The sequence below is a fragment of the Xenopus tropicalis genome, chromosome 4 (genome assembly GCF_000004195.4).
Source record: "Xenopus tropicalis strain Nigerian chromosome 4, UCB_Xtro_10.0, whole genome shotgun sequence".
Classification (NCBI taxonomy): Eukaryota; Metazoa; Chordata; class Amphibia; order Anura; family Pipidae; genus Xenopus; species Xenopus tropicalis.
This window is the reverse complement of record NC_030680.2, coordinates 119492108-119506805: the sequence shown is the minus strand read 5'-3', so window position 1 is coordinate 119506805 and position 14698 is coordinate 119492108. Positions and strand designations below refer to the sequence as shown.

The 14698-nt window shown below is 40.1% G+C and overlaps 1 protein-coding gene across 6 annotated transcripts in view; it reads left to right on the top strand.

Annotated features, from left to right (window-relative positions):
• pla2g4a (phospholipase A2 group IVA) overlaps positions 1-10774 on the top strand; it is an 86184-nt gene extending 75410 nt beyond the window's left edge. For 5 of the 6 annotated variants that reach the window (XM_031899863.1, XM_012960636.3, XM_031899862.1 and 2 more), the window contains 3 exons: positions 1041-1236; positions 5534-5691; positions 8543-10774. In XM_031899863.1, coding sequence (XP_031755723.1) covers positions 1041-1236; positions 5534-5691; positions 8543-8674 — 486 coding nt within the window. In that variant the 3' untranslated portion in view covers positions 8675-10774. 6 annotated transcript variants of the gene reach the window in all.
• Positions 10775-14698: the final 3924 nt, after the last annotated feature.

Below are 14698 nucleotides of genomic sequence, written 5' to 3'. Positions count from 1 at the left end.
GCTAGGCATAACACAGCCAAGCAGCAAATGAAGGGAAAAGTACAAAGATAAATGCCAGTACATCCAGGCAGGACTGGAACACTTTATGTGATGACAAAGTATATAGTGTCAGACTGGTGGCCCCTGGGCCCACCAGAGGAACGGACCTCCAGGACTCAGCCAACATCGCCCACCTCTCCTTGTAGATGCAATAACATAATAATAATAATAGGTGGCTAAGATTTTTCTTTATGTATAACGCAGGGGTAGGGAACCTATGGCTCGGGAGCCAGATGTGGCTCTTTTGATGGCTGCATCTGGCTCGGTGCCAAATCTTTAATAAAAAAAATAACGGGGGCTTGGCCTGTGCACAGCGTATAGAAGACGTGTTCTAAGCCTTAGAACATGTCTTCTATCCGCCAAGCGCAGGCCATGCCCTCCTCCGCATTCGGCATCCTTGGGACCCACCCTACCTTGTCCCTGCGCTCGGCGGATAGAAGACGTGTTCTAAGCCTTAGAACACGTCTTCTATCCGCCAAGCGCAGGCCACGCCATCCTCCGCATCGCATCCGGCATCCTTGGGACCCACCCTACCTTGCCCCGCCGCATCCGTGGCCAAACATATTGTATGGCTCTCACGGAATTACATTTGAAAAATTTGTGGTGTTTATGGCTCTCTCAGCCAAAAAGGTTCCCGACCCCTGGTATAACGGGTAACATGTTTCTTTCTCAGTATTGTTTTTTATTATCTTTAGTGAAAGTTTAATAAAATTTTAAAGATTAAATGTTATCTTTATTAAGATTTTTTTTATGTTTCTTTGATTCAAAAGGAATTCAGACATATATCCTTGTTATTTCAATGATGATAGTATTTCTGCTGACTCATTGGAGGTCAATTTTTTATTCTGCTGCTGTACAAAATTCCCCACTGAAGCACGCAGCCTTACTGTGTTAGGAAACTGAGATGATCATAGCGCTCTTCATGAGTGTCTGTTTTTAAAAAAAAAATCTTACTTTCCGATGAGGATTTTAAACATTCTAAACATTTACTTCCGTCAAAGGAACTCCTACTTGCTGAGAAATGGGCAAGGATGAATAAGCTGCCCTTTCCAAAAATAGACCCGCATGTCTTTGACCGAGAAGGACTGAAGGAATGCTACATATTTAAACCAAAAAACCCATCAGTAGAAAAAGATTGCCCCACCGTCATTCATTTCGTCTTGGCTAATCTTCAGTTCAGAAACTTTAAGGCACCAGGTAAGATTGGCTAAAAGAAAAAAAAGCAAACTGTTCTCCCCATTCCTTTTTCCAATTACCATTGTTTAGTAGGTGTCAACAGTGAACCATGGTTATTAGCTGTACAAAACATAAGATGGGTCTGATAAACCCATTTAATAAGTGACCTTTCTTGACAGCAATGACACACGATATCTCAGTGCATGCCAGAAAGCTATTTCTCACGAACTGATACATCATATACAATTATATACCAGAATATTCTATTGTATGTAGTTCTGGCTTTTCATGTTGTTTTAATTGCAGAATATCACCACTGTCCCTCTAGGGCAGGGTAGGCTGCAATTTTCTCAGGAATGCCCTTTTCACAAATGTTGGTAACGCATTGGGGACTATTGTGAATACTACATTAAACCTCATTGTTGTTTCTTTTTAAACCCCTTGCATTTCTAAGTATTAATGCCCATATTAAATGATTGCCCTGGTACTTAATACCCTGTGAAAAATATGACAGATAACATATCCGTGTCTGGCTTAATAAATGGTCACTAAACTCAAAATACAAGGATCAATATGCAATTAAAGCTTGTTTAAATGCTGTACATAATCTTGTTATCTTCTTAAAGGACATCTGAATGCACTTATGTAAAATGTACAATGTGCAAAAGTTTAACGACTTTGGCATGCAGTGTGCTTGATTGACACCAGCAGAGCCAATCAAAATACCAGGCATACAATTTACAGGAAGTCAAATAGCACTCTGCATGTGACTGTCACCTAAAGCACACCTGTGTATGGATGTTGCTTAAAAAAAACTTAAAGCCTGGAAAATGGATTTTCTAACACGCTAATAGCATTGTTGGTGGTTTAAAAAGATTTGGACATTGAAATTTGAATTGCCAGTTAGATTAAACTTTAGAACATATCCTAACAGATTATTATTTACCCATCATTTGTTTATAAAATCATAATGTACAGGGTCATTATGGGAGTATGTGCTGGTTTCTTCAGTTTCACGTCCTCAGAAAGCTACTTTTCCCAACCCAATAACTAGTAATTCAGATTACAAGGTGGAAATGCAGACCATTGGAATTGCAGTACAATTACAATATATACACTTAATTAGATGCAGTGGTCCAGTTTTCCATTTCTGATAATTACTATTGAAGCAGTTGTGCTAAATGTTCATTAGTGAAATAGATAAATGCTTCCTTACATGAATATCTTCAGGCCATCACCAGAGCAGCACCCTACCTATGGAATACATTACCCTACAACATCAGACATTCCCTACCCTACAGAGTTTCAAATGTTCTTGCAAAACTCACATCTTCCATGAAGCTTGCACAATAACCTGTTGACTACTAGTAGCTCCCTTACTCACATTCATTTTTGTACCTAAGTATCACTCCCACATGAAAGAAGACATGACATACTATGCAATACTATGCAACTTTAAAATACTTGAGAGTGGAAAGAGTGGCATTCCTAGACTGTGTGGGGCCCCCTGCAAAAAAAACTTTGGAGGGGTCCAGTGCACAAGGCAAGCACTACCTGCCCCTCCTATTGGCCACCTGCCCACCCCTCAGAAGAGCAGTGGGGAGGTGGGTTTGCTAAAGCTATTGAGGAAGCAGAGCCTGCGGTCCAGGCCCCTGTCCCCCTGTGCCCCCCATGGCTGAGGAGTCTGGTTCCTCTATAGTTATGCCACTGAGTGGAAGCATTAATATTCTGTACAAATATTTATTAAATCCGGCTGCACTTAGTCTCATGTATATCTGTTCACCCAGTAATGTTCACTCCAATCATGGAATTGTGTGCTAGTAAAGCTGTGGTGACTGCTTTACTCACAATGTAAGGTTTAGGAACTAGTGAGGTTCTATAGGGCTGGCTGCAATCAAGCCTGACTGTGTTTTATCAGCTAAATCTAATTATCAGTTAACTTTGGTCAGTTGGTTAATCAAGGACAATTACAGGACAGCTGCAGGACAATTACTTTTTCATATGATTGATAAGGGTGTTGGATAACTTTGTACCTAAAAAAAAACTATTCACTCCCTTGCGATGTTTTATTGTCGAGGTAGTGGAGTGGCAGTGAATTTAACTTTGTTTTTTGACAATTATTGGCAGAAATAGACTTTTTCATGTCATTTGACATCATTAATTACAATGATTAAAAACACACAATAATTTTTCGCGACTTGGAAATCCTGTGCAAATGTTGGCCAAAACTGCCCAAGCCCTGGGTTGGGCTGAGATTAATCAGTAGATCTGATTTACCTGGGACAAAGTTGCTTTAGTCAAGGATATTTCAATTGCTGTAAGGACTGTAACACCATTATCTGTAGAAAATTATTAATAACATAATTATATTTTAATCTTTTTCTGTACAGACTGTAGTTGTGCAATGTAAGAGTGAATGGCCAGTGTCTCTCCATGATTTATTACTTGTGTGGGATTCAAGATTTAAGTACATTCTTTCATCACTTTCCAGCATTTTCTTTTGCCCCATTACTGGCTCTATTAAAGACACTGACCGCCTTATCAGCATAAACCATTTTCTAACCCATAAAGCAAAGCATTTCTAAACCTTTGCAAATGATTTTCTCATGTCTCATGAGTAATGGGAGTGTTTGAGTAGATCAGGTCAGTGACTTCAGCCTTTCCCTTTTATCCCAGGAAGAGCTGATGCAGAACACATTCCACAAGTATAATATGTATTTGACAGAGGGAAAAGTATAGCTGTTGCCTGTGTGGGGTCTCTCAACACTAAATAACCAGGAGTGAAATCTGACATTTCAACTCAATTGTTGGCTGCTTGATTCCTAAATACTTACAGTTAGTGCTATGTGTAACTTCCCAACCAGACGGCAACCCATACATACCAAAGTACTCATCAAATCACTATGATTTTTTAACAAAATGCAGTGTATTCCCCACATTGATGGATTTCTAAAATAAGTCATTTGGATGCTGATTAAGGGTATATTATCATCCCCAAATGTGCCTTTTTAAAAATGTTTCTCTTTTCTGTCCAATTTCAGCCAGTGTTGGCCATTTTCTGTTTCTACATATACTCAGTTTAATTACCTTGATAGATTTTAAAGCTATTATTTCTCTTATAGACAGTCCCAGCCATTGTGCATTAAATATTATCTTTGCTTTATCATATGGGCAATTGCCAGACTGGTACACAGATAAGTACATTAAAGGTTAACAGGGCTGCTACAAAAAGGGTAAAGGTATGGAATCCATTATCCGGCAACCCCTTATCCAGAATGTCGTCCAAAAGGCAATCTTTCTATTTTAATCAAATATATCAAATTTTTTAAACTGATTTCCTTTTTCTCTGTAGTAATAAAACAGTACCTTGTATGCAATCCCAACTAAGATTCATCTATTACTATCTGGTACCTGGGCAGGTACATTTACATGGACACAATATGTATCCTACTAACTGCCCATTACTGTAGAACCTATGCAGTTAGAGTTGACATGCACTCGGGGTCTGTTTCTTGTATGATGCAGCAGGAGATAAATATGCCGTCAGTCTGTATATAATCAACTCCTGCGTTCAATGACCCACAGATAAAATCATTCTTTCCCTTAGCCTAATGTAACATGTGAGTCAATTATCTGCTTGTACTGTTCTTATTCATTGTAGAGAGCAGGGACGTTTCCGTTTTTGCATACCTACAACTTCACCCACAGCTGGCAGACCAAAAGCTGCTGCCTTCTGGCAGAGAGTAAGCAGTGAACATCACTGAACATCCAGCAGGGCCTTAGATAATGTGATTTATGTGTTTCTTGGAATAGGGAAGACATTTTGTCCTTATAAATACGTGAAGCAAAGAATTGGGTGATCACTGATTTATATGATCTTTTTATATCAGCGTTTGTTTCGTAGGAGAGTTATGGCAGTAGTTGCACCTTGTATCAGATCTAACAGCAAAGGTTCAGCCAGTGCTATATGCAGAGTACACTTTGCACTCTGTATCCGTTAGGTGTAGGTGCTAAGGGAATTGGGGTGCAATTGATAAATGTCGAAAGGGGGAAAAATCGGATTGGTTTTTCCGCCGGTTACAATTGCTCAATACGAAAAAATCGCGACGGTGACGAGAAAGTCGTGCAAAATACGAAAAAACTGCGAAGGCGATGAAAAAGTCACAAAATTTTCATTTCCAATCCGATTTTTTTCCATTCGGATTTCTGTTTTAGTAAATGTGCCCCTTAGTGTATTTGTAGCCTTCATTAATGGGACCCTGGTAATACAAAGAACATTTGACATTTTTGTTTTTAAACTGGATTTTATTTTTTCCAGGCGTGCCACGAGAAACCGCTGAAGAGAAGGAATTTGCTGACTTTGACATTTTTGATGATCCAGAAACACCATTCTCCACATTCAACTTCCAGTACCCAAATGAGGCTTTTAAACGGCTGCACGACCTTATGGAGTTCAACACCCTGAACAACATAAATGTATGGAACCACATTTAAACTAATCTGTTTCTGAATACATTCTCTCTAGGCGGGTTCTGACATTTGTTTGTATCCTGCAGGTTCTTGGTTGACTAAGCTTGTTGGTACATATGGGCAGATCTGCCTTTTCAACCCAGCAGCTCAAAAGGGAGAACAAGGGCCATTTTGACTGACCACTAACGGCTCTGATCTGGGTAGAAAAGTTTCAAAGGCACAACAATAGCAAGTCTGTAGGGCAGATGGTTGTGGCACACACTGGTTAATATTGACTCAATATTTAGCCAATAAATTGGATGTAGATTTGGTGTTGCAGCTAAAATACTTAAAGAGATACTAGAGTTCTTAAAGAGGACCTAAACAGAAAAAAGTATAGTTAGTTAACCCTAGGGTTGCGGGCACAGAGAAAGCTGTCATGGTGGCTCTAACATGCCTGTGCATTTTCATGATGCAGAAAACAAAAGAAACCATATTGCAGCAGTTTTTCATTATATGTGTGTGTTTTAAGCAGATATTCACAGTTTTACACTGCTAAGCAGGCTTCATCTCAGCAGCTCTCTTTGAAGACCCAGAGTGTCAGCGATTCTTAGGGGAGTATTTTTTTAACCTTGGAGACAAACATCACCACTGATGTTGCCCATAGCAACCAATCTCAATCAGATTTGAATAGTCACCTACAAGTTAGAAAACAAAAGCAAATATCTGATTTGTTGCACCGGCGTTTTTTGTCTCCAATTTTAATAATTACGCCTCTTAGGGCTCTGGCACACGAGGAGATTTGTCGCCTGCGTTTTTCCTCCTGGCGCTTTGGCGACAAGTCGCCACGACAATACCCACGAAGAGATTTCATGCGAGTTGAGCTCCAGGCGATCTGCTACCCATGGTACACTCAACAGTTAATCCCCCTCATGTTTACTCAAGTCGCTCAGAAAAGGGTCTGTGTGCAATTTGAAACAGCAGGCGATTTGAAGTAGCCTTGTATGTTTTGACGCTGGCAATTTCCATTGATTTAGCATTGGCGTCTTGTCGCTCGTCTTGTCGCCAAATCGCTATTTTAAAAATCGCCAGCGACAAATCTCCTCGTGTGCCAGAGCCCTTACTGTTTATGCTCTGTCTGTGTACTTGCTTGATTCAGGGTTGCTGACTCCCACTAAAGCCATAAGCCTGATACTAGCAGTCTAAAACTGCGAATATTTTAGAAACCACTAAAAAGAGAAAATTAATGTTATTTCAGGAGTGCCTAGAGAAGCACCCCGATTAAGTGTACATGAATTTATTTTGGGGGCTTAGATCCCCTTTAAATGTGCCTAAAATGTAACAAAAATGCAGAATGATTGTTAGATTCAGTGCATCCTTACTATGACTATCATCCCTAAGATTCAGCTTGGGATTCAGCCTTTTTCAGCAGGATTCAGCCGAATCCACGTGCCTGAGTGAACCAAATCCAAATCCTTAAAATCGCATGACTTTTCAACACATGAACATGGAAATTGCAAATTTTTTACCAGGCACTGTAAGTGCAGTTCTTTTTAACCCCTTCAAAGCCAGTTTGCATATGCAAATTAAGATTCAGATTCAGTTTGAGATTCGGGCAAATCTTTCATGCAGGATTCAGGGTTCAGTCGAATCCCAAAAGAGTGGAGTCTGTGCATCCCTACTTTCAAGCAGATGTGTGTGTCTTTGGAAATAGAGTTTTCTTTTTTAATGATTTCCTTTTCTATCAGGCAGATATAGGACAGTAAGCACGTATTAGGGGAAGAATGTGAATACATGCTGTTCCACGCGCAGTTCTATAGACTCTAATTGGGATACAAAGGGCCGCGTGGCCTCATTAGGAGCAGATAACATGTTGGCGCAGAAGTTTTCACTAAGCAGATCACACATTTGAAATGAAGCCAAAAACTCCCCTAATGGCCTGAGCGATCAAGCAGTGCTCATGTAAAGGCTTGTATGTTTAATGAACGATTTTATAATGATTTTTATTTGACTGAATTCCCCAGAAACCCTAGCATGACCCTTCTCTTACACAGCAAGGCGTTTTCCCTTTCTTTCCCTTACACCTGCACTGGCAGATTATTACATACTATATCGTCTTACAAGGTGAAAACTAAAGCACCTACCCACTCCATAGTAGGTAGTATTTCCACCAGAATTTGTTTTCATTAGTGACATAATGTCTGTCTAAAAGAAATGTCATCATAAACCTGGAAATGTCAGGCAAACCCGCAACTCAACCCATAATCACCACCTCATTATGTCCCGGACCTGCGAACCAAACCCACCCACAATTGGTTTTCTTACTATCCAACTTAGGAACCTGCAAAACCAGAAGTGGGGTCACTCCTGAGGCAGATCAACCAGGTATAGGGGAAAAAAAATCATGATTTGTCCGGGGTGGACAGGAGGGATCAATAACAGCCACAGTTTACCTGGATACTATCACAGGGTACCTGCAGATCGCCTGCCTATTTGGTTAAATAGGAACTTCCTACCCGAAACTCAACTTCTTTACAGGTATTACGTGGTAACCTGACCCATGCAGGTCTCTAGCTGAGGTGGCAGTGGGGGATTGGGGTCTGCAGGTTTATGCCTGGGCACCTCAAAGACCCTGCTTTTCCAACCCCCATGTACCCAGGGCCATGAATGGTGAAGTTGATCAGCCCTGGTTAGATTAGGACGCAGTTGCTACATACTGCAACTTTTTCCCAAAGTTGGGTAAACTAGTCGCTCCATAATATTTCATGATGCCTTGTAGGTGCTTCTTGTGTATTTGTGTCGATTTGCATTATAATGAGAGAGGGAAGTTTGCTTTCCAAACCTTTGCTAAATGTTCCATACCTTCATTTTGTCTTAGGTGATTAAGCAAGCCATGGTGGAAAGTATTGAATACAGAAAGCAGCACCCGTCTCGTTGCTCTGTCTCATTAAATGATGTGGAAGCACGGAAATTACTCCACAAAGATTCCCAAAGCAAGTTTCAAATGTGAAGTCTACACATACCTGGAGATGGGGAAGTCTTACATATGTGTACATACCAGGAACTGATAAGGCAACTAACCATGTAACTGAACGTTGCTAAAGTTATGTTAATCTATATCAGCAGGAAGCCTATCCTTAAGCAACGCTGCTTCAGTTTCATCATTTATTTTCCTATTGAAGATGAACAGGATTAAATATGAAATAGCATCAACACTTTATTGCTGCAGAGGCAAATGCTTCTCCCTCTGAGACAGGCTGATTGTTGGCCCAATGTGTGTTTATTGATTACATTGTCGCATTTTGACCCGAACGTGACACACAATGTGTTTTGACAAGACATGGTGTTTACTCCAGCTGGGGAATATATTTAGTACAAAAAAATGAAGACAAACTTTTCTACACATGACATATAAATACTCTGTACATCTCTGCTGATTTTCCCCTGAGTGCCACCATCAGGACCCCCCCTCACATGAGAAATGGATTTTCATGGGGCACCTACAGAACTGGTCATAAGTGCTGACAATTCTGTTTATGATATGGAAATACATATTTTTATTTGTACAGCAGTTAATGTTGTTTGGCTGTTAAACTTGTGTGTTATATATATCCTTGAGTTGGTTTTATACTGAAAGCTTACAGCTGCATGTTTCCATTGAAGAGCCATTTATAAACGTTGGACACATTTTCCCCTGGGCAATAACTCATGACAGCCAATCAGATGATTGCTTTCATTGTTTAAACAGCAGGAGGCTAGAAAAATCCATCTGATTGCTTGCTGTGGATTTCTGCCCAGGGGCAAATTTGCCCGGTGTTTATAAATGAGCGCCATTAAGTGCTAAAATCACCACTCTTCCTAAACACAAGTACAAGTACTAATGCCCTGTTTTTTAAGTCATGTAGACATAGTTGTATAGTTATAGATGTAATGTGACGTGACACAGGGCAGTATATCTATAGCTGCTGTTAATCAAATCTTCTGTAGGGCTGTACATTGCACACTAGTGAGTATCAACCAAAAGGCTCAATATGCCAGCCACCTGGGCCTTCACACTCATGCTTATTCCTAGAGACCAAGTGCAGTCCAGTGCTGGCCTTTAGAAAGATCGTATGGAACCACTGAGGGTCCAGAGAAGACCAACTAAATTAATAAAGGTGATATAAGAAGACAGAGAGTTTAAGGTACATTTTGCCGCTGAACAGGTTGTTTATTATTAGAGTTAGAAATGATCACTTCTGGGAAGTTATATTTGCAGTTACAATTTAAAGTTTAGACCCTTAAGTGCCAAACATAATAGCAACATGTGAATTACTTGTAGCGCTATGTGAAAAGCATATTGCTTGATGCCGGCCCAGGCTTGCACTTGAAGGGTTAAAACAATGGTTAAATGCCACTACAGTGAAACTGGAAAAGGACACAATTGGCTTGGAGAAATAAAAAGGCATATTTACTAACATAGTTGCAGATTTGCTGCATCACAATGAGAAATGTGCTCTAATATCACACTCGTAGGGATACATCCACTTAAAATGTTCTCCTCCCTGGAGCAGAGATGTATTATACTGTGCCAGCCCACAGGTACCTTTACCCCTGAAGACTTGAGCAGCTTGTAACTTTCCCTGCAAAAACAGACTATTAAAGTGAAATGTTACAGGGGAGCAAAGGGGAAATAACCAAAGCAATGTGCCATAACCAGAGTGTGCAACGTGCATATGGGAAATCATTCACAAACCCTGGGTCATGCAGTCTCCAAAATGAAGTTCTGAATCGGCCGTTGCCTCTTTGCATATGGAGCAATATATTAATTTATGTAATCAGATGCAATTTATTTCAATGTACATTTTTACAATGTTCTATATAAAACGATCGTGTTTATTGTTATGAAGTGTTATCCTTTAAATCAGTGTGCTGTAATGTTAGGAATGGTTTGTATATTGAATGTAGTAAGACAAGTTTGTAGCGTGTTGCTATGGGAACAAGATTGGATAAACGTGAATATTGAAACGTAGGTATTCTAGTTTCCACTTCTGATCTATGCTGTCAGTTTGAGGCTGACTTGGTTACAGAAACCATAGAAAAAGACATAATAAATAATATGTGATAAAAATGTATCCATGTCCAGTTATAATAGGTGAATAGGGCGACATAACTGTATTCCTGATCCACTCAGGCCATGCCCCTTGCACACATAAACTCCACCCAGCACTGAACATCTTCATTTAACATTCTGTTTGATGGAAAAGTTGCAAAAATGATGTTTGTGTCACAATAAATTAAATAACAGACAGACAGCGGGGGGATCATTTTTTCCCCATAGGAAAAATTAATATACCAGAGGCAACCCCTTTAGACTGAGGAACTGAACTTTTCCAGAGCGTATTTGTGTGAAGGCGTGTATCTCGACATCAGAGCTGAGATATATATGGAGGGGCTTCATTGTTAATGGCCCTGGATATATGAGTGTTAGTAATCTGAATTTGGTACAAGAGGAGATTGGGAGCCATTGAAGGGATATGCATAGGGGAGCGGCTGATGTGCACCAATGAGATTGAGGAATGAGTCTAGTGGCAGTCTTTAGAAGACATTGGAGTTGTGAAAGGCAATATGCCTGCAAGAAGTAAATTGCAGGGACCAAGGTTGGGCATAATAAGAGACAAAATAAGTGGTTTAGTTTTATCCACACTGAGATAAAGTAATATTCTGCAATGTTGCACTGACGAATACAATGAATAACATTTGCCGAGTGTTGGAATGTGCAGTGTAAAAGACAAATGGGAGTCTAAGATCATTTCTAGGCAACGTGTCTGTGTGGTTGATTGAAAGGTGATGTTATTGACTGTTAGTGAAACCTGAGAAACAGGCGAAGATGGAGGAATCATAATGAATTCTGACAGAAAGGCAGTGTGTAACTTGGGAAAGGGAAAAAGAAGAGGAGTCGGGAGTAGAGAGGTAGATTTGGTTGTACTGAGGTGGTACTGAAATCAAAATGACCGAGTACGTTTCCCTAGAGAAGTAGTACAGAGTGAAACAGCACACAGCCTAAGACAGAACCTTGAGAACCTCCAACAGAAAGAGGGGATGGGGTGGAGATAGAGTTAAAGAAGGCAACTTCAAGAAGTTGAAGATCAAGCAGATGTAACCTTGGGCAGCACCATGAATGCCAGTTGAGTGCAGAATGTCTAGTAGGGGTGGGTGGTCAACTGTGTCAAAGGCTGCGGAGAGATCAGAAGGATCAGTATGGAATAGTGACCTTTACACTTAGCCAGGAGATTTTTTTGTTTCTTTGGTGAGTGCAGTTTCTGTTGGGAGCCAAGCAGCAAAGTGATCCAGGAAAGTAGAATAGGGACCAGGGGGTGATATCTGACTGCAGCACATACTGTAGAGATGTTGGGGAAAATAAGCCTATACTTACATATTGTTCAGGGAGCTCTGAGCTAATAACCCTGTTTACAAAGGAAAGGGAAGTAAGATCAGTGAAAATAGCCCAACTTTCAAATTAGTGCTTTCTAATGGCAAAAATAGGAAAATAACTTTTTTCCCTAATTAAAACAATGTGTCATTTTAACACAAGTCCTATTTATTGTGTTCATTTTTAGGTGTATATTGTCCCTTTAAGGTTAATAAATCAGTTATACTTAACAAAAACCTCAACACTCTACAATTTCCCTGCAGGCAAGCAGTAAATTTAGCTACAGGCCAGATTTGTATCATACATAAAAGAATATAAACGTATGTCAACGTCATGATGTGGCACATAGCTGTGAGATCTGTGAGGAGTATGGAATAGGGACCTACAGCCAGGAGAGGCTTTGTGGTGCCTTTGGTGAGAGCAGTTTGTGCTGAATGTGTTGGGAGAAATCCAGATTGGAGAATGGAGTTACACGTAAGGTGCTGGACCAGGCGGTTGTACACAAGCCTTTCCAAAATGTTGGACACAAATGGAATTACTGAAACATATCTAAGGGAGACTGGGATTAAGGGTAGGTATTTTGAGGATTTGGGAGTGTTACCTGAAAGAAAGGTAAGTGATAAGGAAAAGGAGAGTTAGTGAGGTTGGAAGGGTGGCAGAAGTGGCAAAATATATGAGCAATAGCATGGCCTTCACTGTGTGTAGGGGAGTCGGGCCCCTGAGAGAGACTGAATTAAGTTGATAGGGAGAGGAGTTTAGAGGCAGTAGAGAATATAAAATAAATCAACTTTCATAGATAGACCATAAGGTAATTTTCTTTTAAAACAATACTGTACATTTTCCCTAGTTTGCTTCCCCAAGTATCCTGACAAACCCACCCACAATGAAGCTGATTCAAACAAATATAGGCAGAAAATAGTTGATTACTGAAGGACACAATACGCTTTCATAAGGTATTATACCAATCAGTTCATAGCAAGGCACAGATTCTAGTGATGTGGGGGCTGGCCGATACCTGCGGGACCCATGGGTTCGGGCCGACCTCGGCACATCACCTGAGCTCTTTCGTTCGCCCTCCCTGCCCGCAACCTTACACTTTGGCAGCGCTCTTCTGGCTTCTTTATTTATAGGTGTATTCCTGAAAGCCCTGCCCCTTTTGTGACATCATTGCGGAGCGGGGCTGTAAATAAGGGAAGGAGGCCGGGTCAGGTAGGGTTCGGGTTGGGAGCGGGCTGGTTAGGGTCGGGTCAAGAAAATCTCAACCTGCACATGGGGTTGTTTATGTGGTGAACAACTTTTCAGTTGGTCTTCATTATTCACCTTCCTCTTCTGATTCTTTTGAGCTTTCAAATGGACATCCCTGACCCCAGAAACTAAAAACCTATTGGTCTCCGGGGCCACTTTTATTGTTAGCATTAATTATTTTTACTTATCTTCATATTTACACCCTTTTCTATGCATCTTTCAGATGCAAAAAAGATTGTCTCAGAATATTAATGTCTGCATCATACTAAAAGTTAATTTAAAGATGAACTACCCCTTTAAATGAGATAATATCATGGTCCCTATTGCACATTTACTATATGTTCTGGGTTGTGAGATCACTAGAACCAGTATTGCATGGTTTTTGGTTGGTTCCTCAACAACCTATGACATAAAGTTTATAAATGTCTTCCCATTTACTGTTCTGGCAGTACTGTTGCTCCAGTCATTATCAAGGGAAATTCAGGCTGTCCCCCATTTTTATTACTTGGCCCAAACTAACAGCCTTTCCTATTTGCAACAGGATTTAAGCCTCTTCCTCTTCACTTACATTAGGGGGTCTGCAGCATACAGAACCTGACTTCCTTTGGGCTAAGTCACGGATATTTTAGTACCTGTAGTCAAAGTCAAAAATACTTTTAAAAGAATTATTTATTATTGGCAATGACGTTGGCAGGAACAGGAAAAGAGCATAAAAGCAGTAAGAATAACTACTTTGATGTAAGCAGTGCCCTGTGCGAAATAGTGCATGGGCCACACCTTAAAGGAAAAGTATACCCCCGAACAATGTCTTTATAAAAATATATTAAATAAAACAGCCCATATGTAAAACCCTGCTTCATCTAAATAAACAATGTTCATAAAAATATACTTTTTTAGTAGTATGTGGCATTGGGTAATCCTAAATAGAATATTGGGATCAAACAATTCACACAACAAACCAAGGGCACACATACATGCTAGGTCACATCGGCCAATTAATGGACAAAGTTCTGTCTTTTACTCCTACACTGTTACAGCTGCATTATTTCCTGTCAGGTGATCTCTGAGGGAGCACACAGCCCATCACTAAATGGTGGCTCAAGGGAAAAGGGCAATATTTATAGATGAATATTCCACACAATGTAAAACCACTTTTTTTGATAATAACTGTTCCAATAATTTTGAACAACCGCAGTAACGTAGTCTGCATAGTGGGTTCTTACTGATACTGGGTATATCTGTAATAGAGTAGTCATTGTTGTTTAGCCGCTTCAGAATAGGAAGCTTGTTGCTAGCATTGCATATTGTTTTTAATCCATTACAAACATAAAAAATGTGCTCCATTCTGAAACAAATTAGACTCAGAAAGTTGCAAAA